Source organism: Sminthopsis crassicaudata, chromosome 3 (genome assembly GCF_048593235.1).
Source record: "Sminthopsis crassicaudata isolate SCR6 chromosome 3, ASM4859323v1, whole genome shotgun sequence".
Classification (NCBI taxonomy): Eukaryota; Metazoa; Chordata; class Mammalia; order Dasyuromorphia; family Dasyuridae; genus Sminthopsis; species Sminthopsis crassicaudata.
The window spans coordinates 401285064-401305234 of NC_133619.1; the positions used below are offsets into that span (position 1 = coordinate 401285064).

Genomic DNA, 20171 nt, shown 5'->3' on the forward strand with positions numbered 1-20171 from the left:
GTCCTAGATTATCATGACCAAAAACTTAACCAGATAAAGCCTAAAGCAAGAAGTTTTCTCAAATTTGTACATCACAAGCAACCCACCCATATGTTTTATCTAAAAACTGGCCCCATGCTGATCAATCAGTTGTTTCCATGTTCCCTTGCATACAAACACTTGGGAGGAATGATTCACCTCTTCCTAATTTCAGAGAATTGCACACTGTTCAGTATCCCCCTTCCAACTTGGAATAGCCCCAATCTTTCCTCTAGTTAGAAATCAGATTATTTGATGTTGCATTGTTTCCTTTTAATTAATTATTCCTATTTGATTGTTTTAATGAATAAAAATTTATCTCTGAATTCTAAATACAGGCCTAAGATAAGAAGGTTAAGGCCCTGTTTGTGGGGCAAATGCCACGCCTTGCTGAATAAATCAATGTCCTTGGAAGATTGAACATTTGTTTCCTCAGTCATTTCACCTTTCAGCTGCCTCAGGGGTAGATAGGTTGGGATTTATTCTTCCCATTTTATAGATGTGAGAACAGAGACTTAAAGAGGCTAAGGCAGATTTATATTTATTAAGTAATTGGGGTTTGGAAGCTCCCTGAATTATTTCTCTACCTCTGAAATGCCTGCAGCTTCTATTAGGAGAATCAGTTTCCCATATGTACTCAAATAGTTTATCTCAAGATTCATCTGTAGTAGCTCATCTGTAGACCCCTATGCCCAGGGGGCCATCATCTACCTTCTGATATCTTTAAAAAATATATCAGCAATCAATTGTTATTTATGAGGCTCACACTGGAAGATCTTCAGATCATAGGACCAAGAAACTGCTTACCACACTAAGCAGACCTTGTTAGCCTGCTGCATGGTAGAAAGCAGACTTCCTCTTTGAAAGTCTGAAGCTGACAAACTGATGAGAGCAAATTGTTAAAAAGCTACATTTAGAATTGTATCTTTAGGGACACTCTGTGTATGTGTGTGTGTTAATTCTAGATTTTTTTTCAAATAAGTATTTTTTTCTCTTCCTTCTACTTCCTTCCTTTCTTACCAACCCTCTCCCCCAGAAATAAATAGGAAATTTTTTATATATTTAAAAAAAAATCTCTTTTATTCTTGTTTTGATTGACTAGTGATATAGTCAAATAGTGGTATAGGGGGATAGATAAGCTACTACATACATTTAATGGATTGGTAAACTCTTCATTCTTGTTTGCAAATATCCTCCTAAATTAGGATAGAATAAATCTTCCCAAGTCACCTGAGAAATTATGAAATCATTCAGGGAAATAAAACTGTGATCTTAACCTTATTCATGCTCAGAATTTCTGTCCCTGAAACACAGTACTCTCTGCAGGAAGTCTCAAGACAGCAAGACTTCCTCCTCCTGCTGCTACCCTCCCATACTTACTGGTGGTGCTTCCACTGCCCTCCCATACTCACACTGCACAGTCACTCGAACCACACAGCTTTCCTTCCCGGCCTCATTGCCTGCTGTGCATTGATACAGTCCAGAAGATGATAAAGTGAGATTCTGCAGCAAAACACGCCCAGGATTTTCATAATCTTAAACATAAAAGAGAAAGACATTGTAAATTCTTCCTAGGCAGATTCATGGCTATCTAATTTGCACTGTGGGTATATAAGTAATTTATAAATACAAATTGATTGACCAACATAATTCACTATTAACCAAGAGGGAGAAATTGGTGGGCGTTTTCATTTTAGATGCTTTCCTAAAATTAGAAGGGGTGGTAGGCTTCTAGAGAATAGCAAATAAAATAAGAATAACTTAGATTGCCCTTTCCTTTCAATAAAAATAATTCAAATTTACAGAGCTTTATTATTTGCAAGGTTAGTTCCTCATAACCAAAAAGGCAGTGCAAGGGTTATTTTCACCATTTCTCTATTCCTAAGACAGCTAAGTAGGAAAATGGATAGAATTCAGCCTTCGAGGAAGGAAAACTAGAGTTGAAATCTTGTCTAAGACAGTTAGTAGCTTTGTGGCCCAACAACACCCCTTTTGTACCAGTTTCTTCATCCAAAAAAATGGAGATAATAGCACCTACCTCACAGAGTTGTATGTAACATATACAAAGAGCTTGACAAACTTTAAAATTCTACATAAATAGTAAATATTACTATTTTACAGATAGTTATTAGAGAGGTTATATGGCCAACCCAAGACCACACAAATAAATCATAGCAAAACTGGGATTTGAACCCAGAACTTCTGGCAATAAGCCCAGGACTCTTTCCACTGTATCATGATTCCTCTGAATATCACATGCCATTTTCATGATGAAGAGAGGGATTAGCTACCAGATGTCTTGTTTTATAGGTGGAGTGATTGGCTTCTGGCAACTTACTCAAATCATAGAGGAAATTTCTGGGAAATAGATTTAGAATTCATTTTGTTTGACTTCCCAACCTAGCTCTTGTGCTGGCCTGAAGAGAAACGGACAGGCAACTCACCGATCCGTGATTTGGGGGGCAGGTGCTCGTCTTCCCCCTCCTTCTCCTTGACACGCTGCCAGTGGTACAGGATAGGCTTTGTGCCTGAAGATGACTCACACTGCAAGGTCAGGTCCCCTCCCTCTGTCAGCACACCCTCGAGCTCACATTTGGGTTTAGAAGGTTTTACTGGCATCATAAGAACAACCATATTCAGTTAGCTTCAGGGATCCCAAAGGGCACGACTGGGATGACTCAGTCTGGCAGGAAACCTAACCTGCTACAGGACTCCCATCCGTGGCCTTCCCTTTCCTCCCCTCTCCAGGCACTGCGTCCCCCTATTTCCTAGTAGATATTGCCTAGGAAACAGGCCTTCCCAGCTTTCCCTTCTCAGAGCCCAGAAACAATTTTAGACAAGATGTTGCCAGGCACTTAATAACACCATGTTATTAAGCTGCAAGTTCAACAGCAGAAAATGAGCAGCTTTAGATAAAACTAATTTTCTTTCTTTCTTTCTTTCTTTCTTTTATAGTTTTTATTTACCAGATATATGCATGGGTAACTTTACAGCATTGACAATTGCCAAATCTTTTGTTCTAATTTTTCCCTCCCCTCCCCCCCATGGCAGGTTGCCTAGTTACAGGGTACTGCTAACATAGCCAAACCCTTGCTTTGGGGTAGCCAGGTGGTGCAGTGAACGGGGTGCCTAGACAGGAGTTAAGAAGACTATTCTGGAGCCCGAGTCCAGCCTCTGATACTCGCCCTGTGACCCTGGGCAAGTCACTTTACCCCGTTTGCCTGTTTCCTAATTTGTAAAACAAGCTGCAGAAGGAAATGGTAAATCACTCCAGAGTCTTGGCCAGGAAAACCCAATAGCGTCATGAAGAATCGGACACAGCTAAAAATGACTGAACTACAATGATGGGTCAGGAATGGCACTAAATATTGAGAATACTGAAAGAGGCAAAAGACAGTCCCTGCCCTTCTAGGAAATAACAATCTCATAATGTTAAGATTTAGTCCCATGTATGGCTAGTTGTGATTTTTGAATAACAATTTGAAATAAAGAAACGATGAATTCTTGGTGTCAGATGAAGTAACCTCAGGAGAGGCAAGCAAAAATATATTTATCTGTTATCTTACAAATCCAATCAAAAATGCCTTAAAATAAAAAGCAAAAGGAAAAAGGACTGTGAAAAGGAGAAAACTGCCTATTACAATGAGAATACTAGCAATAGAGATGCTTGGTAAGAGAAAGCAGAAATTCAAGAAAGTGGCCAACAATAAAACACAAGTCAGATGTCTGTCTGTCTGTAGATCTAGCAGAGGTACAAAATATAGGTGACAAGCAAGAGGAACCAGAATTTCTTACAATAAAAGAGGCAGATTTGATCTTATAGTACTCACAGTTGGCCAGAGAGGAACTTTGACTAGAACAAAGCTTTGAAAGGTAAATGCTTATTGGAAAGAATATGCTGATGTAAACTAATCCAGAAGTTTAGGAGAGAGGATTTTGGCATAGATAATTGAAGCAGTAAATATTATTCATATTTGTCATTGAAGTAAGTAAACAATATACCACTTATACATATGGAGAAAATAGATGAAGATTGGAAAACAGATCACCATCCTGGCACAAGGACATTGATGTGGAAGTCACTGAAGACTTCATTCATCCAGATATCTAGTAACTAATTAAATGGCTCATTCTGCCAAAAAATAGGGCAGCTAGCTACTTTTTACTGTTCAGGAGAGTCTGACTCTGATGATCCCATTTGGGGTTTTCTTGACAAAAATACTGGAGTGGTTTGCCATTTCTATCTCCAGCAGTTTTTACAAATGAGGAAACTGAGGCAAACAAGGTTAAGTGACTTGCCCAGGATCACACAGCTAGTAGGTATCTGAGGTCAAATTTGAACTCAGGAAGAAGAGTCTTTCCTGCTCCACTGCTTAAATAATATTTCTATTTGTTAAAAGGTAGATGATTTGTTAAAATGCCTTAGGGCTAAGATGAGAATTCTGATAAAACCAGTTCTAACTAAGCAGTTTCTACATTTTCTGCATATAGTAGTATAGAGCATACCTTTGAAAAGTGCTGCCATCAGAATTATTAAGCCATGCTTTTAAAAATATACAATTCATTGGCTCCCGCCATCAATGTTGACCTTTTAAATAAGATTTTCCTTTTCAAAGTTTTATTCCAGTCAAAATGCCTCTCTAAGAATCACATTTTTAAAGACCATCTATAAAAATTTATTTTAATTATTGGTACTTATAATGTGGGATTCTTGTCCAGATATTAAAGAAAAATTAGTTTTTCATGAATGTTTGAAGTTTTAATTCTTCATATTTTCTTAATTCTTAAAACTCAGAGAAGGGTACACAATCTGTGTGCTATTCCACAGAAATTAAAAGGGATTTCCCTTCTCCATTCAGACCTCAATTAGTAAGCACTGTCATCCCCTCGAAAAACAAAACACCAAACTGCCAAACAGCTTTCTGCAGAGCTGGAGAGCTTTAGCCAAGATAAATTTTTAATCAGATAAATGACTCTGCTGGACTTTTAGCTATTTTGCTCCCCACTAGGTGAGCAAAGTAATTTATTAAACTCAATATGCTTAAGTGGGAGCTGCATTATTCAAGCATTATCTTGTTCTGTGACCTTGGACTAGTCATTTCTCCCGTGGATCTGTAGCCTCTCTGTAAGGGGAAGGAGAAGAGAATGGGGAACATCTTAAAATTTTTTGGATTAACATTTTAAGAAGGGGTTAAGTTGACTTATTCAGTCTTTTATAGGAATTTCAAGCATTAAAGATAATTCTTATTCTTCCAAGTACCTATCTTCTACTAACTTGATTAAGAAAGGAAAAAAATAGAAAACAAAACAAAACAAAACAAAACAAAAAAACGCTCTTATGCAGAATAGAAAGGAGATAAATACTATGTTATCAGATTGCAAAGTTTCTAAGTATGCTATTTAATTACTGACTTCTTTTGAGAGTCTTTCCCCAATTCCCCAATCATCTTGGTTTATCTTCCTCTCCTCTAATCCCCTTCAGTTCCTTGTTAATCCTATTGAATAGGGTTAACTCTTAAGTTTGGAACTAGTTTTACCCTGGAAAAAATAATGCAATATATTTTAAAATTTGCAATTTGGAATCTTTCTTTTTGCTCTTTTTTAAAAATAATATTTTATTTTTCCAAATATATGCAAAGATAGTTTTCATTTACCTTTGAAAAACCTTGTGTTCCGAATTTTTCTCCCCCCCCCTCAAAACAGCAAGTAACTCAATACAACTTAAATATATACAATTCTTCTAAACATATTTCCATATTCATCATGCTGCATTAAAAAAATCAGATCCAAAGGGGGGGGAAAAAAACCACAATAAAGAAAAGAAAAAAAAAAGCAAACAACAATAAAAAGGTGAGAATATGTTTTGATCCACAGGAAATTTTTCTTAAGCAAATTTGTGGTTAACATTTTACATTGAAAAACCTTAAGAAAAATAAAAATTTAGGAATGAAGGTATCATTCATCTGCTGGGATGCCTTCAGATAAGTTCCTAAGTATATTAGATCACTTGAAAAAAATATCATTTTAACTTTGAAAGCAACTTTCAGATTCCTTTATGTGGCAGTTAGGTGGTACAGTAAACAGAACACTAGACCTGAAATCAGGAAGATTTGGGTTAAAAATTCTGAAACTTCCTCATCTGTAAAATGGGGATAATAATAGCACCCACCTCCCAGGGTTGTAAGGATAAAATGAGATATTTGCTTTACTTAATATGTGCTAGATACTATTGTTTTCATAAACAAAGGGAATAGAGTAATATAAATCAATAGACCATCAATTGAACTTGATTTATTTTTTTCTCCCAGTACAATTTAATCCTATAGATGCAGCTCTCATTCTTTATCAAGGAAGGAGCTGTGTGTTATATGGTAATGATGGTTTAGGGAATGGGCCCCATAACTATCAGGATACATTTGTATAGTGTGTTTTTTGGGAAGGAAATGGGGGAAAGAGGATAATTTGTTAACTGTAGGTAAAAATAAGCCCTTCATCCCGTAGGACTCTATCCATTTCCATAATGATAGTGACAATAGCAGATGGGATTCTAAGAACCACATTTTTTAGACCATTTACAAATATTTATATAACTGTTGGTACAGTTAAATTGGGATTCTTGTCCAGTGATCCAATAAGGGCACCTCACCAGAGAAATGTTAGAAATATTAAAAGAATAATAGGAAGGTCTTTGTTATATTTGGATGTCCCGCTATGGAGGATTTATTAAAAATTAGGGAAAATCACCCAGGATGGTAGAACTGGGAGGTGTTTTAGTCTGCACCAGATGGTGAATAGTCACATGCAACACAGCCAGGAGATTTTGATGAGTGATTTGCTTGCCCTGAGCTAATTTGTTAAGACTATTTGTTAAGATTTTTCTAGCACTTCAGATCCTTAAAGACAGAAACCCAGGAAGCTCTAACCAAGTGACCAGTCTTTGATTTTAATAATATCCAACATGTTTGCCCTGCTCCTACGCCTCTGAAAAAGCTGTGAATTCCCCTTTAGTCTGCCTCTTTCTCAGACTCCCTATGTTCCCTTGCTTGTTATCAGATTCCAGTTGTCCAATAGTGCAACTAGGTGGCTCAGTGAATGGAGCATGGGGTCTGGAGTCAGGAAGATCTGAGTTTAAATAGTCTCAGATACTTACTAGCTGTGTGACCTGGGCAAGTCACTTAGCCCATTTTGGCCTCAGTTGGAGAAGGAAATAGCAAACCACTCCTGTTTCAAAATCCTAAATTGGGATTATGAAGAGTGGGTGGGACACAACTGAAAAATGACCGAAAGACAATGGCACAGTAAAAATAATGTCACCTCAGAGTGAGTAAAGATAGCTAAGATTAAAAAGGGAAAAGGTTTTTGAAAACTAAACTAAGCAAAAGTGGAAGATCAAAGAATAGATATTTTGTGGGACCAGATAAAGATAAGAGATGACATAGAGAAGGCAAATTGATTTATTTGTTTCCTCTGCCAAGGAAAAAGATCTTTGGGATGGAAAGGACAGAATAAAAATAGCTGATTAGAAGTTTAAACTTGAAGAAAATAAGGAAACAAGAGAACCTCTAGTTCCCTCATTAAGTTCAAGGTACTAGGGCTAGAGGAACTATATCCTAGGATACTGAATGAACAGCAGATAAGATTACTAAGTCAATATTACTGTTTTTCAAATAACTGTGGACCACCTGAGAGGTGCTGTAGAACTGAAGAAGGACAAATATGTCCTAGATTCTTAGTTTCGAAAAAGGGAAGAGATTGGATAGAGTCTGTAACCTATCAGCCAGTAAGACTAAATTCAATTCTTGAAAAAATTTGAGAATGTATTACTAAACAACTAGAAAAGAAAACAATGATTACAAACAGTCATCAGGAACAGATATGCCAGATTAACCTCACAATTTTTTGATAGGGTACCTGGACTGATTGATCAAGAAATGACAAAGATATAGTTTAAGAAGATTCTGGCAAAGCATTTGATAGAATTTCCCTTGCTGTGTATGTAGACAACATGGAGAGCTTTGAGTTAGATAATAGTAAATAATATTGCGATTTTTTTTTAATTGGTAGAATGATAAGACCCAAAGAATGATTAATAATGATTTTAGTTCATTTTGGAAGGAGGTCTCAAGTAGGATGATCCAGGGAACTGTTCTTGCCCCTGTTTAAAATTTTGATGCCTGACCTGGGATAAAAATGTAACTAACAGGCTTATCTAGTTTAGAAATGTCACAAAAGTTGGAGAAGAGAGTTTAGAGAATGGAATGGATAAGTAATAGTCTGGATGACAGAATTAAGATTAAAAAAAAAAAATCAAAACATTGAGACAAGATGAAATTTAATTAGGACAAAAATAAAATTTTATACTTGGGTTTAAAATGATCTTCCCAAACATAAAGTCAAGGAAGGAGACCTGAATAGACATTTTATTTGAAAAAGACCTAGGTTGTTTTTTTTTTTGTTGTTGTTGTTGTTTACATTTATTGTCTAGAAGATTCTTAAATGTTGCCAAAGAGGATGAATTAATTTTCTTCCACTAATAGAGTCAAAAAACAAAATAAGCACATGTCTTCAGAGGGAGATTTAATGTGGTTCTACTTAGCTATCTAGAGATAGACTTAGATGACCTCTGAAGTAGATCCCAGCTTGAAAGAAAGTAAATTTCTCGATATTGCTACAAAATGGAAGTGTCCAAGAAATGCTAGGTCAGTAGAGTGCATGCATAGATTGTAGGTCTACAAAATTATGGGAAATAGGGGAGTGCCCTAGGATCCATGGCTTACCCAGGACTTTCAAGTTGACTCGGTTCCATTGGTAGCGTCCTGAATTCTTCACTTTGCAGGTGTACTGGCCCTCATCACTAGGCTTTAGGGGCTCAATCTGCAGGGAGGCATCTCCTGCCAGGAAGTTGGAAGCAAAGGCCACACGCCCTTTCTGCTCCTCTGTCAAATTGTTATAGACCTGACGGCTGGAGTAGGTGATCACCTGTAGAATGGAGAAGGCATGGTTAAGTAGTGTGTGGTCTTCAACCTCCTCACACCATGAAGGGGATCCAGGGCACTGGCCTCTGTACAGGTCCTCCTCTACCTGGGGTTGGAAGAATCTAGTACCAGTATTCTCTGCACCCACCTATTTTCCTCACACAGTTTCTCTTTCACTTCCACCACACCTTTGTCTCCCAAGTCAGGACCTCCGTGGCCAGACATGGCCCAGCCACCAGAATGCAAGTTTCTTTGTATACCAGTGACTTTTTTTAGTCTCCATCTCTGCCAAGACCCTGTTAGACTGATTACTCAGTATCTCTCCCAAACAGAATGAGACAGTTGCCTGATGGCTCATCTCTCATTCTGCCAAAGAAGTCAGTTGTTCAAATGGCAGAACAGAAGGGAGAAATTAAATCTAGCTTATATGTAAATTTTGACATGTATAACTATAATATGCCCTCCTGGCAGTTACAATTACTAGTCTGCCCTAGGCCCAACAGAGTACCTTTGACCACTGACTTTTGCAGTGTCAACTCTACCGGCTCGCCTCCTCTGAGGCCTTCAAAGGTCTCTGGCCACAATCTCTTGAATCTATAGTTTAATAACCGGTAGCGCACTCAAGAACAGCCACATGTAATCTTAAAAGCCTTTATTGTACCTACTCACATAATGCCCCGACTTGTTGGTTCCCAAGTGAACACCTGGTCAGAAGACCCATGTGTTCACTACCAAACTCCTTACCTCTTTTGGCTACCCATCTCTGCTTGGCCACCCAGGCTAGGGAGCCAGGGTGAAGAGCGCCAGGTCAAAGAGAGGACTGCTGCCTGCAGTGGGCTTATAAAGGGCCTGTGAGGTCTCACACACAGCCAACCAGTGAGAGAACCATCACCCATTATGAAGCTATCTCAATATGGCCAAGATCCCACCTACAAGGCAGTCCTAATATCCACAGAGATTACTTCCTGGGGGACTCAAATCTCCCGTTGCACTGTGTCCGCCCATTTAACTGGAAGACAAAGTGAGGTCACATAGCAGGAATAAGAACCAGCAGATAGACTTCTATACTGGTACCCCCAAGATAACAACAACAAACACCAAAAGAAATCTTCCATTAAGTTGGATGGATATGGGAGAAAGAAGAATGCATAGAAGGAGATATGCTTCAGTGGAATAAGTAATGTTAATGAAAAAAACTCAGGCCCAGGTCAGGTATCAAAGTCAATAACTCATCCAATCTCCAAACAGTTTCCCATCTGTTATCACTTTTAGTAGCCCAGAAAGCAAGAGATGAAGTATAGTAAACTTTTAGTCGTCTCTGCCAATAAGTGGGAATTTTGTATGGATAATTCAAGAAAATGGAAATTTTCAAGGTTTTTATAAGTATCTCCAAAATATATTTATATATAAGTAAGCAATATATTCTATTATGTTTAGTCCTCTTACCTTATACTAACTAATTTTTAAAAATCTCAAACTCTCAACCTTGTCATCCTCTGGAAGTTTTTATCTTTCCTTCATGGCTAAACTTCTAGAAATTGTAGTTTGTTTTCATTGTTCCCATTTCTTTATCCCTTTCATGTGTTCAACACCACTACTTGACTGAAATTTCTCTCCCCAAAGTGACCAGTAATCTCTGAAATAGCATACACTATGGTCTTTCACACTCTTATCCTTGACCTTTTGGTTGCAATGTATCAGACTTAGGTGGGATTTAAATTGTACCTCAACTAGCTGTGCACTCATAGACAGGGTATTTCTTCTGTTAACAATTTCTTCCAAAATGTTTGTGACAGCCCTTTTCGTAGTGGCTAGAAACTGGAAAATGAAAGGATGTTCATCAATTGGAGAACGGTTGGGTAAATTATGGTATATGAAGGTTATGGAATATTATTGCTCTATAAGAAATGACCAGCAAGACGAATACAGAGAGGCTTGGAGAGACTTATGTGAACTGATGCTGAGTGAAATGAGCAGAACCAGAAGATCACTGTACACTTCAACAACAATACTGTATGAAGATGTATTCTGATGGAAGTGGAAATCTTCAACATAAAGAAGATCCAACTTACTTCCAGCTGATCAATGATGGACAGAAACAACTACACCCAGAGAAGGAACACTGGGAAGTGAATGTAAATTGTTAGCATTACTGTCTATCTACCCAGGTTACTTATACCTTCGGAATCTAATACTTAAAGTGCAACAAGAAAATTGGATTTACACACATATATTGTATCTAGGTTATACTGTAACACATGTAAAATGTATGGGATTGCCTGTCATCTAGGGGAGGGAGTGGAGGGAGGGAGTGGAAAATTTGGAAAAATGAATACAAGGGATAATGTTATATAAAAAATTACTCATACATATATACTGTCAAAAAATTTTATAATTATAAAATTAAAAAAAAGAAAAAGAAAACAACAATCACAACAAAATAAGAAAAATACAATGAATAATATGTGCTTAAAAAAACAATTTATCTGTTAATCTCAGAGTAGTTCTGAGGAAGGCACAGTCTGTATGAATCTTAAAGAATATTAAAAATAAGTTGTTATCATTGTTGTTAGCTATAGTCTTTTTAACACTCAACAAGCACTTATTAATCACTTACTAAGTACCAGGCACTGGTACTAGATACAGACCCTTTTATTCTCTAGTTGCTTAGATTCTATTGGAGAGAAACAGCATAAACAGATAATTTAATGAAAAATACAAAGTGTTTTCCAGGGCTGAAGGGAGACACTAGCAATTTGTAGGGATTAGGATAGGATTTCTGGAGGAGATGATCTTTGCCCTGAGCTCTGAAGAGAACAAGGGCTCTGCCAGGGGGAGTTAGGAGACAGAGCTGGAATGTGGACAGGCCCATCCAGGGACTGAGGCCATTGTACATGGTGCATAGGGAGGAGAGTCCTGTGCAGTCACACTGGGCACTTGGGGCAATAATATCTCCTGGCTCCCTCCTTTCTGAATAACTGCTGCTGTTCCTTCTCATCCCTTCCTTCCCCTGAGGGCTGCTTTTCTCTTGTAAGGGAGTGAGTATAGTGTAGTAGAAAGTCACTATTAGAGGGAAAAGTATTGGAGAAACCTCAGTTATTTCTCTTTTGACATTTAATAGCTCTATTTGTTGTACCTAAATTTTAATCTCATTAATTAGGAATTATCTTATTAGTTACAATAAGTAAATTGTCAGAAAAGGTCTGGAAAACCCTGCTTCTGTCACATGCTCCTTGCATGACCAGAAGCAAGTCATTTAATATCTGTTACCCAGTCAAGTCTCTTAAGACTATAAGTTATGTGGCACAGCTACATGGCTTAGTGGATAGGATACCAGTTCTGGAATCAGGAGGACCTGAGTTCAAATATGATCTCAGACACTATCTGTCTGATCCTGGGCAAGTCACTAACCTTGATAGTCTCAAACAACAACAACAAAAACAAGAAACTATAAGGTATATACTTGTGAAACTGGATGCTTAGTTCTGTGACTTTTGAAAATTTCAATTTTCTGAACTTCAGTTTCTTTATCTATAAAATAGAGATAATTAAAATTTTACTATTTCACTGAGTTATTTAAAGAAGAAAGGAAACATTTAGTCAGGGCACTGGAATTAGCAAAGCCAAATTATACGGCAGTAAGAATTTAATTTAACCTAAAGAAAGCAACCTAAATTTAACCTAACCTAAATTGTTCTGATATAGAAAGTCATGGAAGAGTAAAAAGATTAAAATAGCCATCAAAAGAGGCATTAAAAACTCCTCTGGAAACTTCAGGAAAGAACAAATAAGCTTTTTTTTTTTTTTTTTTTTTTTTTTTTTTTTTTTTTTTTTTTAAGACTGGGCAAAGGATTATGGAGGCAAAAACACAGATTAGGAGAACACTACATTTGGAGGTAGGGACTTGAATTCTATTCATGACCTGTATGATCTTCACAAAGGTTTTTTTTAACTTATTGAAGGCCTTAGTTTTCTCATTATTAAAATGAGGAATGTGTTGGACTACTACAGGATCCACTGAGATCCTTTCCAACTCTAAATCTCTAGTTCTCTAATCCCAGAATTTTATCTCCTTATATTCTCTCCCTTAGATAAAGGCATTTCTTCACAATGACTTTATTTATCATCTCTAAACTGATGACTCCTAATTCCAGTACTCCAGCCTAAATTGCCAGCTCCCTGCAAGACTCACCTTAATGTCTCACTTTCACCTCCAGCTTGATTTCTACAGAAATTTTTCACCTTCGCTTGTTCTCACTTCTCTATTTCAGTTGATGATGACAGCATTCAGTTCACAGGCACTTATTAAGCACCTATTGTGTTAATTAACAAGAATTTATTGAGTTCTTACCTTGTGCCAATTATCTCATAGTCTAGTAAGATCAACAATATGCAAACAGTCTTGAAGATAATCTCAGAAGTGAAGGGAAGGATTAGGAAAGGCTTCTTGTAGAAAATAAAAAGTCAACTGGGACTTGAAGGAAAGCAGCCATCCAAACTCAAGGCTCTGAAGTGATTTTTGATTCCTTCCCATATGCAATAGGTTGGATTCTATGCCTATAATATATCTCCACTCTTCTTCCACACTGCTCTCTTCAGACCTTGGCTATTTTACTAATCCTTTGGAGGCTTCCTTATAGTTCTGGGGCTCCACTCTCACTTCTTTGATCCACTCTTTGAAACCCATCTTTAAAAGACTTCATGAGGAAGTCACCACGGCACTGCCATCCTTCTTTTGAGGGATACAATAGTTGCTCAAAAACTCTAAACAGTTCCCCATTTCCTAACGGGAGCTAGATCTGGAGTCCGGACGACTCATTTTTCTGAGTTCAAATTTGGCCTCTGACACTTACTAATTGCATAATCAATCCCAGGCAAGTCATTTAACCCTGCATACCTCCATTTCCTCTTCTGTAAAGTTTGTTGGAGAAGGAAATAGCCAACCATTCCAGTATCTTTGCCAAGAAAACCCCCAATGGCATCATGAATAGAAAGAGTTGGACATGGCTGAAAAACAGCTGAACAATAAGTTTCCTATAGGAGAAAGTAACAACTCCTTGACATTTTGGGGCTTCCTATAATTTTACTTTAATCTTATTTTCTACTACTCCCCCTCACACACTGAAGACCCAAATATTTAGGTGCCTGAGTTCAGTCCTGGAAGTTGGAGTTAGAGGCAGTTGAGGATGCAAAGAAAACTATATTGATAAGGAAGAGGGTAACTACTACTGTGGAGTAAAACTAGAGTATTTCAATGTCACAGGCATGATAAGACCAAGTACAATGAAATTCTGTGGAGGATAATCTAGTTTTGTTTGCTGGTTTCTCACTTTTTAGCCTCTGCCTTCTTACCCAGTCCAATTTGAAGATTAGTCATTTCACTGATACTCCCAGTAACACCCTAGAATACTTAATTACTTTCACTTTTTGTAGCTTGGGCTGGGGCCAGTCCACAGTCCCAGATCACTTTAATCTTCTTTTAGTGGGCTGGAGAAAATAAGAGAACTGGCCAATTAGATCTTTAATTCTGATCTTTAACTTCTCTTCAATGGCTCAGTAATCCTTTAATCTATTTGTTAGTCTCAGATCTTTTGTTCTAAACTTTTAATGTACTCCCAAAGACTCCAAGCTTTCTCTTTATTGTAACAGATGATCTTGTTTCTAAAAACAAAAATCTGTCTTCCCAAGTGAGCTTCTTTAACATCCTGCTCCTGCCGTTCAAAAGTCCTGGTAACCATCTTTTTCCTCCCCTCTATTTCCTCAGAGAAAGAAGCATTCCTATATTCCCTTTCCCCTCTTCCTCCCCCCCATCCTCTGGCTTCACAAGAGTGAATTTTAGCCTAGGGCCAAAAGCATTAAAAATGGAGGTAGTTTGAGTGGGAGCTCCAACCTTTCCTAACCCCTTTTTTCTCTCACTAAGGAAGAAAGTGCTTTGCAAATCTGAAAGAGCTATTAAACTGTTTTCTGCTTCTAATTTTCTCATCAGCCTTAAAAGCTCTTTCTTCTTCACTTACCACCTTCCTAAGACTGAGGAAGAAAAGTCCTTCCTCCCTGTAAAGACTAATCCTTTCACTTCCACCCTTCCAGCCGCTTTCAGGCTCCATTAAACACTGGAAGGGCCAGGATTTAAGAATACCTTGAAGGACCAAGCTGTGTCAATTGATGCAGTGTATTTTTTTTTTTAATCCATAAGACAAATAGAGATAGGAGGATGAAAGATTTGTGCTTCAAACTAAAATTATAGGTTTGCAATCATTTGTATTTAAAGTATACTGGAACAGCTAGGAAAAACGACAGCAAATTATAGTAAAATACAAAAATTTTGTATCAAATGATGTGCTTTGTGCTTTTCATTAATCACACCTCCTTTCTTCCATCTCTGATGTGTTTAGGGTAGAAATTCCTGGGGTTTAACACTAAATGATAAAATGAATGTAGGCACCAAATGTTGGGGTTCGGTCATGTGAAGAATTCACAATGGCCATTCTCTTTTGCAAAAGATAGATTTATCTAGAACACATTACAGACAAAATGAAGAGCTACAGTGGTAATGGTAAATATGAAATAGAGTTAGCAAGGAAATGGGTTTTAACAATTACCAATGGAAAAGACAAGTTCCCTCGTGGAATTCACAATGAACCAGAAGAAAGGAAATGCTCCATGAGGTGGGAGTATATCATTGACTGGCAGACTAAATCTGTACAGTTTAAGGAGAAGCTCTAACAAGGAGAAAGACACCATGAGGCAGAAGGGTGTGTGGGACTGGACCAAAGGGGTTCTCATAGATGGATAGTGTGGGCCGTGGACAGATTTATAAGAGAAATTTAACCTCGGGGGTCTGACATAACTTGAATTTCTGACTCGTCACAGAAAAGTGGGGCTACTCATAACCTTCACAGAGGGCGGGATTATAAAGTTAAACTAATCCCCATCAGTGCCCTTCCCTGCTGTTTTAGGAAGTAATAATTCAAGCTTTCTGTGCTGACCCCACCTAGAAACCCAGGATCTCATCAATCTCCACTCGTTCTTTGTCTCACAGAATACTTCTCTTTAACAAACAAGGGCTATTTTCTAGTCTCATTATTCCAAAAGACTTTATTTTGTCTGTATTCTCAGTGCCTAGCACAGTGAACTCACTGCTCATGGTAAATGATTATATAATTAAATTGAAATCCCTATACCTAATCAAGAGATCATCATTCTTTTTCTTTTTTCCCCTTCACAGACAAAAGTCTTTATAGAATTGTCTGCCTCATTCATTCAGTGAACAAGATATCAAGTACTTTCTGTTTGCTAAACCCTCAGCCAAACTGAGAGGCAGGGTGGTGCAGTAGGTGGAGTTAGTGAATAATCAGCTCTGGAGAGCTAGACCAACCCCTACACCTTTTAGTGCCCACAAGGAACTCTCTGCTTATGACCACTGTTGATAAGCATGAGTAGAAGGAATTTCCTAAATCTGGTATAAGAATTCTATATCTAAAGAAGTCACAGGCTCTGCTCCCCCTCCCCACAAAGTGCCAGGTGCTATACTAAGTGATGGAGATTCAGAGATAAAACTGTCCTGTCCTCAATAATAATAACGTGGATCTATACAAATATGAGGTAAATTTTTGGGGGGTTATTTGTTGTTGGGGGAATGGGAAGTAAGATCAGCCTGGGTCTTAAGGAAGTGATCTTTGGGCTAAGTTTTGGAGGAAGCTAGGAAGAAAGTCTAAGGGGTAGAAGTGAGGAGGGAAGATACTTCAAGCAGCCAGAGTTCTATACAAAGGTACAGAGATGGTGGAGGAATGTCAGATGGCCTTTTCTCATTTTTATCCTTCTTGCTCTCTCTAAAGCATTCAACATTATCACTTCTCCACATTCTTCTGCTGGATAGTTAATGTTCTCTAGACTGTCATGATGCTGCTCTTTCCTGGTCTTCTCTTGACCAGTCAGACCTCTCCACAGTATCATTTGTTCCATTCCCCGTTAACCATAGCTGGCCAAAGGGCTCCAAATCCTGGAGATTCTTCTCGTTTCCTTATATTGTTCAGTTGCGTCCAACTCTTCATGACTCAATTTTAGGTTTTCTTGGCAAAGATACTGAACTGGTCTGCCATTTCCTTCTCCAGACTATTTTTCAGGTGAGGAAACTGAGGTAAACAGGGTTCAGGGATTTGCCCAGGGTCACATAATAATTGAAATGATATTGAGTCTGAAATTCCAAGCCCAGTGTTCTCTGTCTACCACCTCACTAGCAGTTTTCCCCTGAGATACAAGCTCACAAAGTAATTCCATAACTTCTACAGGTTCAGCCACTTTTCTGAGCCAAAGACATCTTTTGGATAACTAGAACAGGCACCCGAAACTTAACCTCTCCAAAACAAAAGTCATTTGGATTACTAGCATCCACCTCAGTGTCTCCCTAATCCCTGACTCTTATCCTCATTCCTACCCCGGACTGTTGCCAAATCTTGTTGGTTATAACATTTCTCATTTAAGTTCCCATGTCTCTACTCACAAGGCCATCTCCCTAGTCTCAAATGGTCTCTTGGGATCAAGGGTCTTCTTACTCCAATCCTCCACCACTCAGGTACCAGTGATTTTTCTAAAGTATAAGTCTCAACCATGTCTCTCTGTCTCCCACACATCCCAATACAGATTTTTGTTGCCTTTTTAAAATTTTTTTATTTTTGAGTCTTCTGGCATGTTTGACTCTCAGTGACTCCATTTATTTATTTTGTTTTATATATACTCAATAAATTACAGCTTAAAATAGAAACTCCAGAATAGACTATCAAGTCCTCCATTTGGCATTTAAAGTTCTTCATTAAATTGGTTTCCTGTGCCCTCACACTTCCAGCTGTCTATATTGGGAATGCCCATCTCTGCTTTTTCCTTTCTCTGGCTAACCTCAGTCTTGGTTCAAATATCCTACTTCCTGGAACATGATTTTTCCCACTCCCTTTCTTCATCTCCTCCTTGGCCTGCCTGTGCAGGGCTCTCTGCACATAGATTACCTTCTATTTACACTGTATTTATATTATATGTACCAAGTTATCTACAAGTTGACTTCCCCATTAAAATGTAAGCTTCATAAAGGCAGGGACTATTTCTTAACTTTTTCTTTCTATCCTTAGGATATAGCATAGTGCCTGGCACTCAGTAAGTGCTAAAAATGCTTTCTGATTGATTTTATTGAGAGACTTTTTATTTTCTGAAACATTTCTCTTTTGGTTTCCTTGTGATGGGAATCTGACAAGGGAAACTGAGGCTGGAAACGCCAAAAAGCGTCATTTCCCACATTATCGTGACCTAGAAGCCAACCCAACCCCACCTCTGTTAAGTACCCCTACTTAACTATCAATAGAACTGAATTCACCTTAAGTACCTCCACTTAAGCTCTATACAATTTGAACTATCACTAATCAAATTTTCTATAACCTTACTGAAGCCTATTCAAACCCAATAGCTCTGTATTGTCTCAAATCATATATACGAGGGTGGGAAGAATGGGTGGATGAGCAGAACGGACAGAACTCTAATTCCATCTAAGAGTTCTGCTCCATTTGAGATCTCTTGATGATTTATAATAAATTTAAACTTCTAATTTTACTTATAATTTAGTAAATTCTTTTACTTCACCCGCGCCTTGTCTCATCAAAAGCTTGCACATCCCCAACACTTGTACTGTACTTATATCACTTAGTTTTCCTTGTCTGATCCTTTTTCCTTCTATAATATGAATCCTTAGGAAGCTCCTGGATCCCTACCTTGTTCTGATTAGCAATTTCTAATAATCCCCTTACCCCTGAGGTAACCCCCTGGGAATCTCTGCTGTGACCAGCAGTCTCTAATTGCACCTGTTCCCTAATAAGGATATTCCCAAGAATATTTCTGCAGTTTGGCTACTCTGATAAAGCCTACAGGTGACTCCTGCTTGGGAGTATGGTCTGCAGTCAGCCTTTTTTGGCTAAAAGCAGTCTAAACCAATCCTGTAATTTTTTTCAATAAATAGCTTGTGAACTCTTGTTCCATCTCTCTAGCTGCCCCCTTTGTGTGTGTTTATATAGCTTGTTTGTAATTCCCCTTAATGAACTTCCTTGGGTAAGACAGTACTTTATTCAGAATTTCAATTCTTTTGTATTTAACATATATTGGATTACTTGCTATCTCGGGGAAAGGATAGGGGAAAGGAGAGAGAAAAATTTGGAACACTAGAGTTTGCAAGGGTGAATGTTGAAAACGATCATTGCATATATTTTGAAAATAAAAAGCTATTATTTAATAAAAATTACAATTCTTTGACCCAGAAAATGTCTTTTTTTTTTTTTTTTTTTTTCCCCTTGTGGTGAAGTAATGGGGTTTAAGTCATATAGCCAGAAAGTCAAGTAAGTGTCTGAGGTGAATTTGAATTCAGGTCCTTCTGACTCCAGGACCTGTGCTCTATCTATTGCACACTACCTAGCTGCCCTCTTACTTTATTTATTGATTACCTCGTTGATCTGATTTTTATATAGGCTTGACAATAGGTTGGAAAAGATGTTCCCTCAGGTTTCTTTTAATTATGAAATTTTGTGATTTTTGCTCCAGTGATATATCTTAATTCATCAGATATTTATTAACCATATTCTGTGTGTAAAGCTATTGTGCTAGGCATGGAAGATTTAAAAAAACAAAAAACTTTACTCTTTAGAAATTTACAACTGAATAAAGAAAATATAACTAAAATACAAAAAAAAAAAAAAAAAAAAAAAACTGAGATAAGCACAAAAAAGAAAAAGTGCCCGAGATTAATAATTGAGGGATAACTCACTTTCACCTATAATGAGGAGTGGAGTAAAGGAATGGGAGATGTTGGAAAAAAAATCTTGGTTAGGACTTTGCCCTAATGGATCAGGAGAGCTCAGGAAAGAGACAAAATAGAAATTTATGATGGCACACTAGGCATATGCATTGTATATGACTGGGCTACGTTTCAAACTGCCCACTGCTTTTTCGGACAACGTGTCCTAATAAGAGCAAGATAAACTTGATCGTTGTTATTATTTTCTGTCCCATTTGACTGCGACTCTCTTGGCGTTTTCTTGGTTTGCCATTTCCTTCTCCAGCTCATTTTACAGAAAAGGAATTTCCACAGGCAACAGGGGTGAAGGATCTGAGTCTGCAGGGATCTTCCTGACTCCAGGCCTGGCACAA

The 20171-nt window shown here is 37.8% G+C and overlaps 1 protein-coding gene across 3 annotated transcripts in view; it reads right to left on the bottom strand.

Annotated features, from left to right (window-relative positions):
- CLMP (CXADR like cell adhesion molecule) overlaps window positions 1–20171 on the bottom strand; it is a 116429-nt gene that overhangs the window by 3092 nt on the left and 93166 nt on the right. For all 3 annotated transcript variants that reach the window (XM_074302708.1, XM_074302709.1, XM_074302707.1), the window contains 3 exons: window positions 8796–8997; window positions 2463–2630; window positions 1431–1553 (listed from right to left, as the gene is read on the bottom strand). In XM_074302708.1, the coding sequence (XP_074158809.1) occupies window positions 1431–1553; window positions 2463–2630; window positions 8796–8997 (493 nt within the window). The remainder of the gene's footprint in view (window positions 1–1430; window positions 1554–2462; window positions 2631–8795; window positions 8998–20171) is intronic.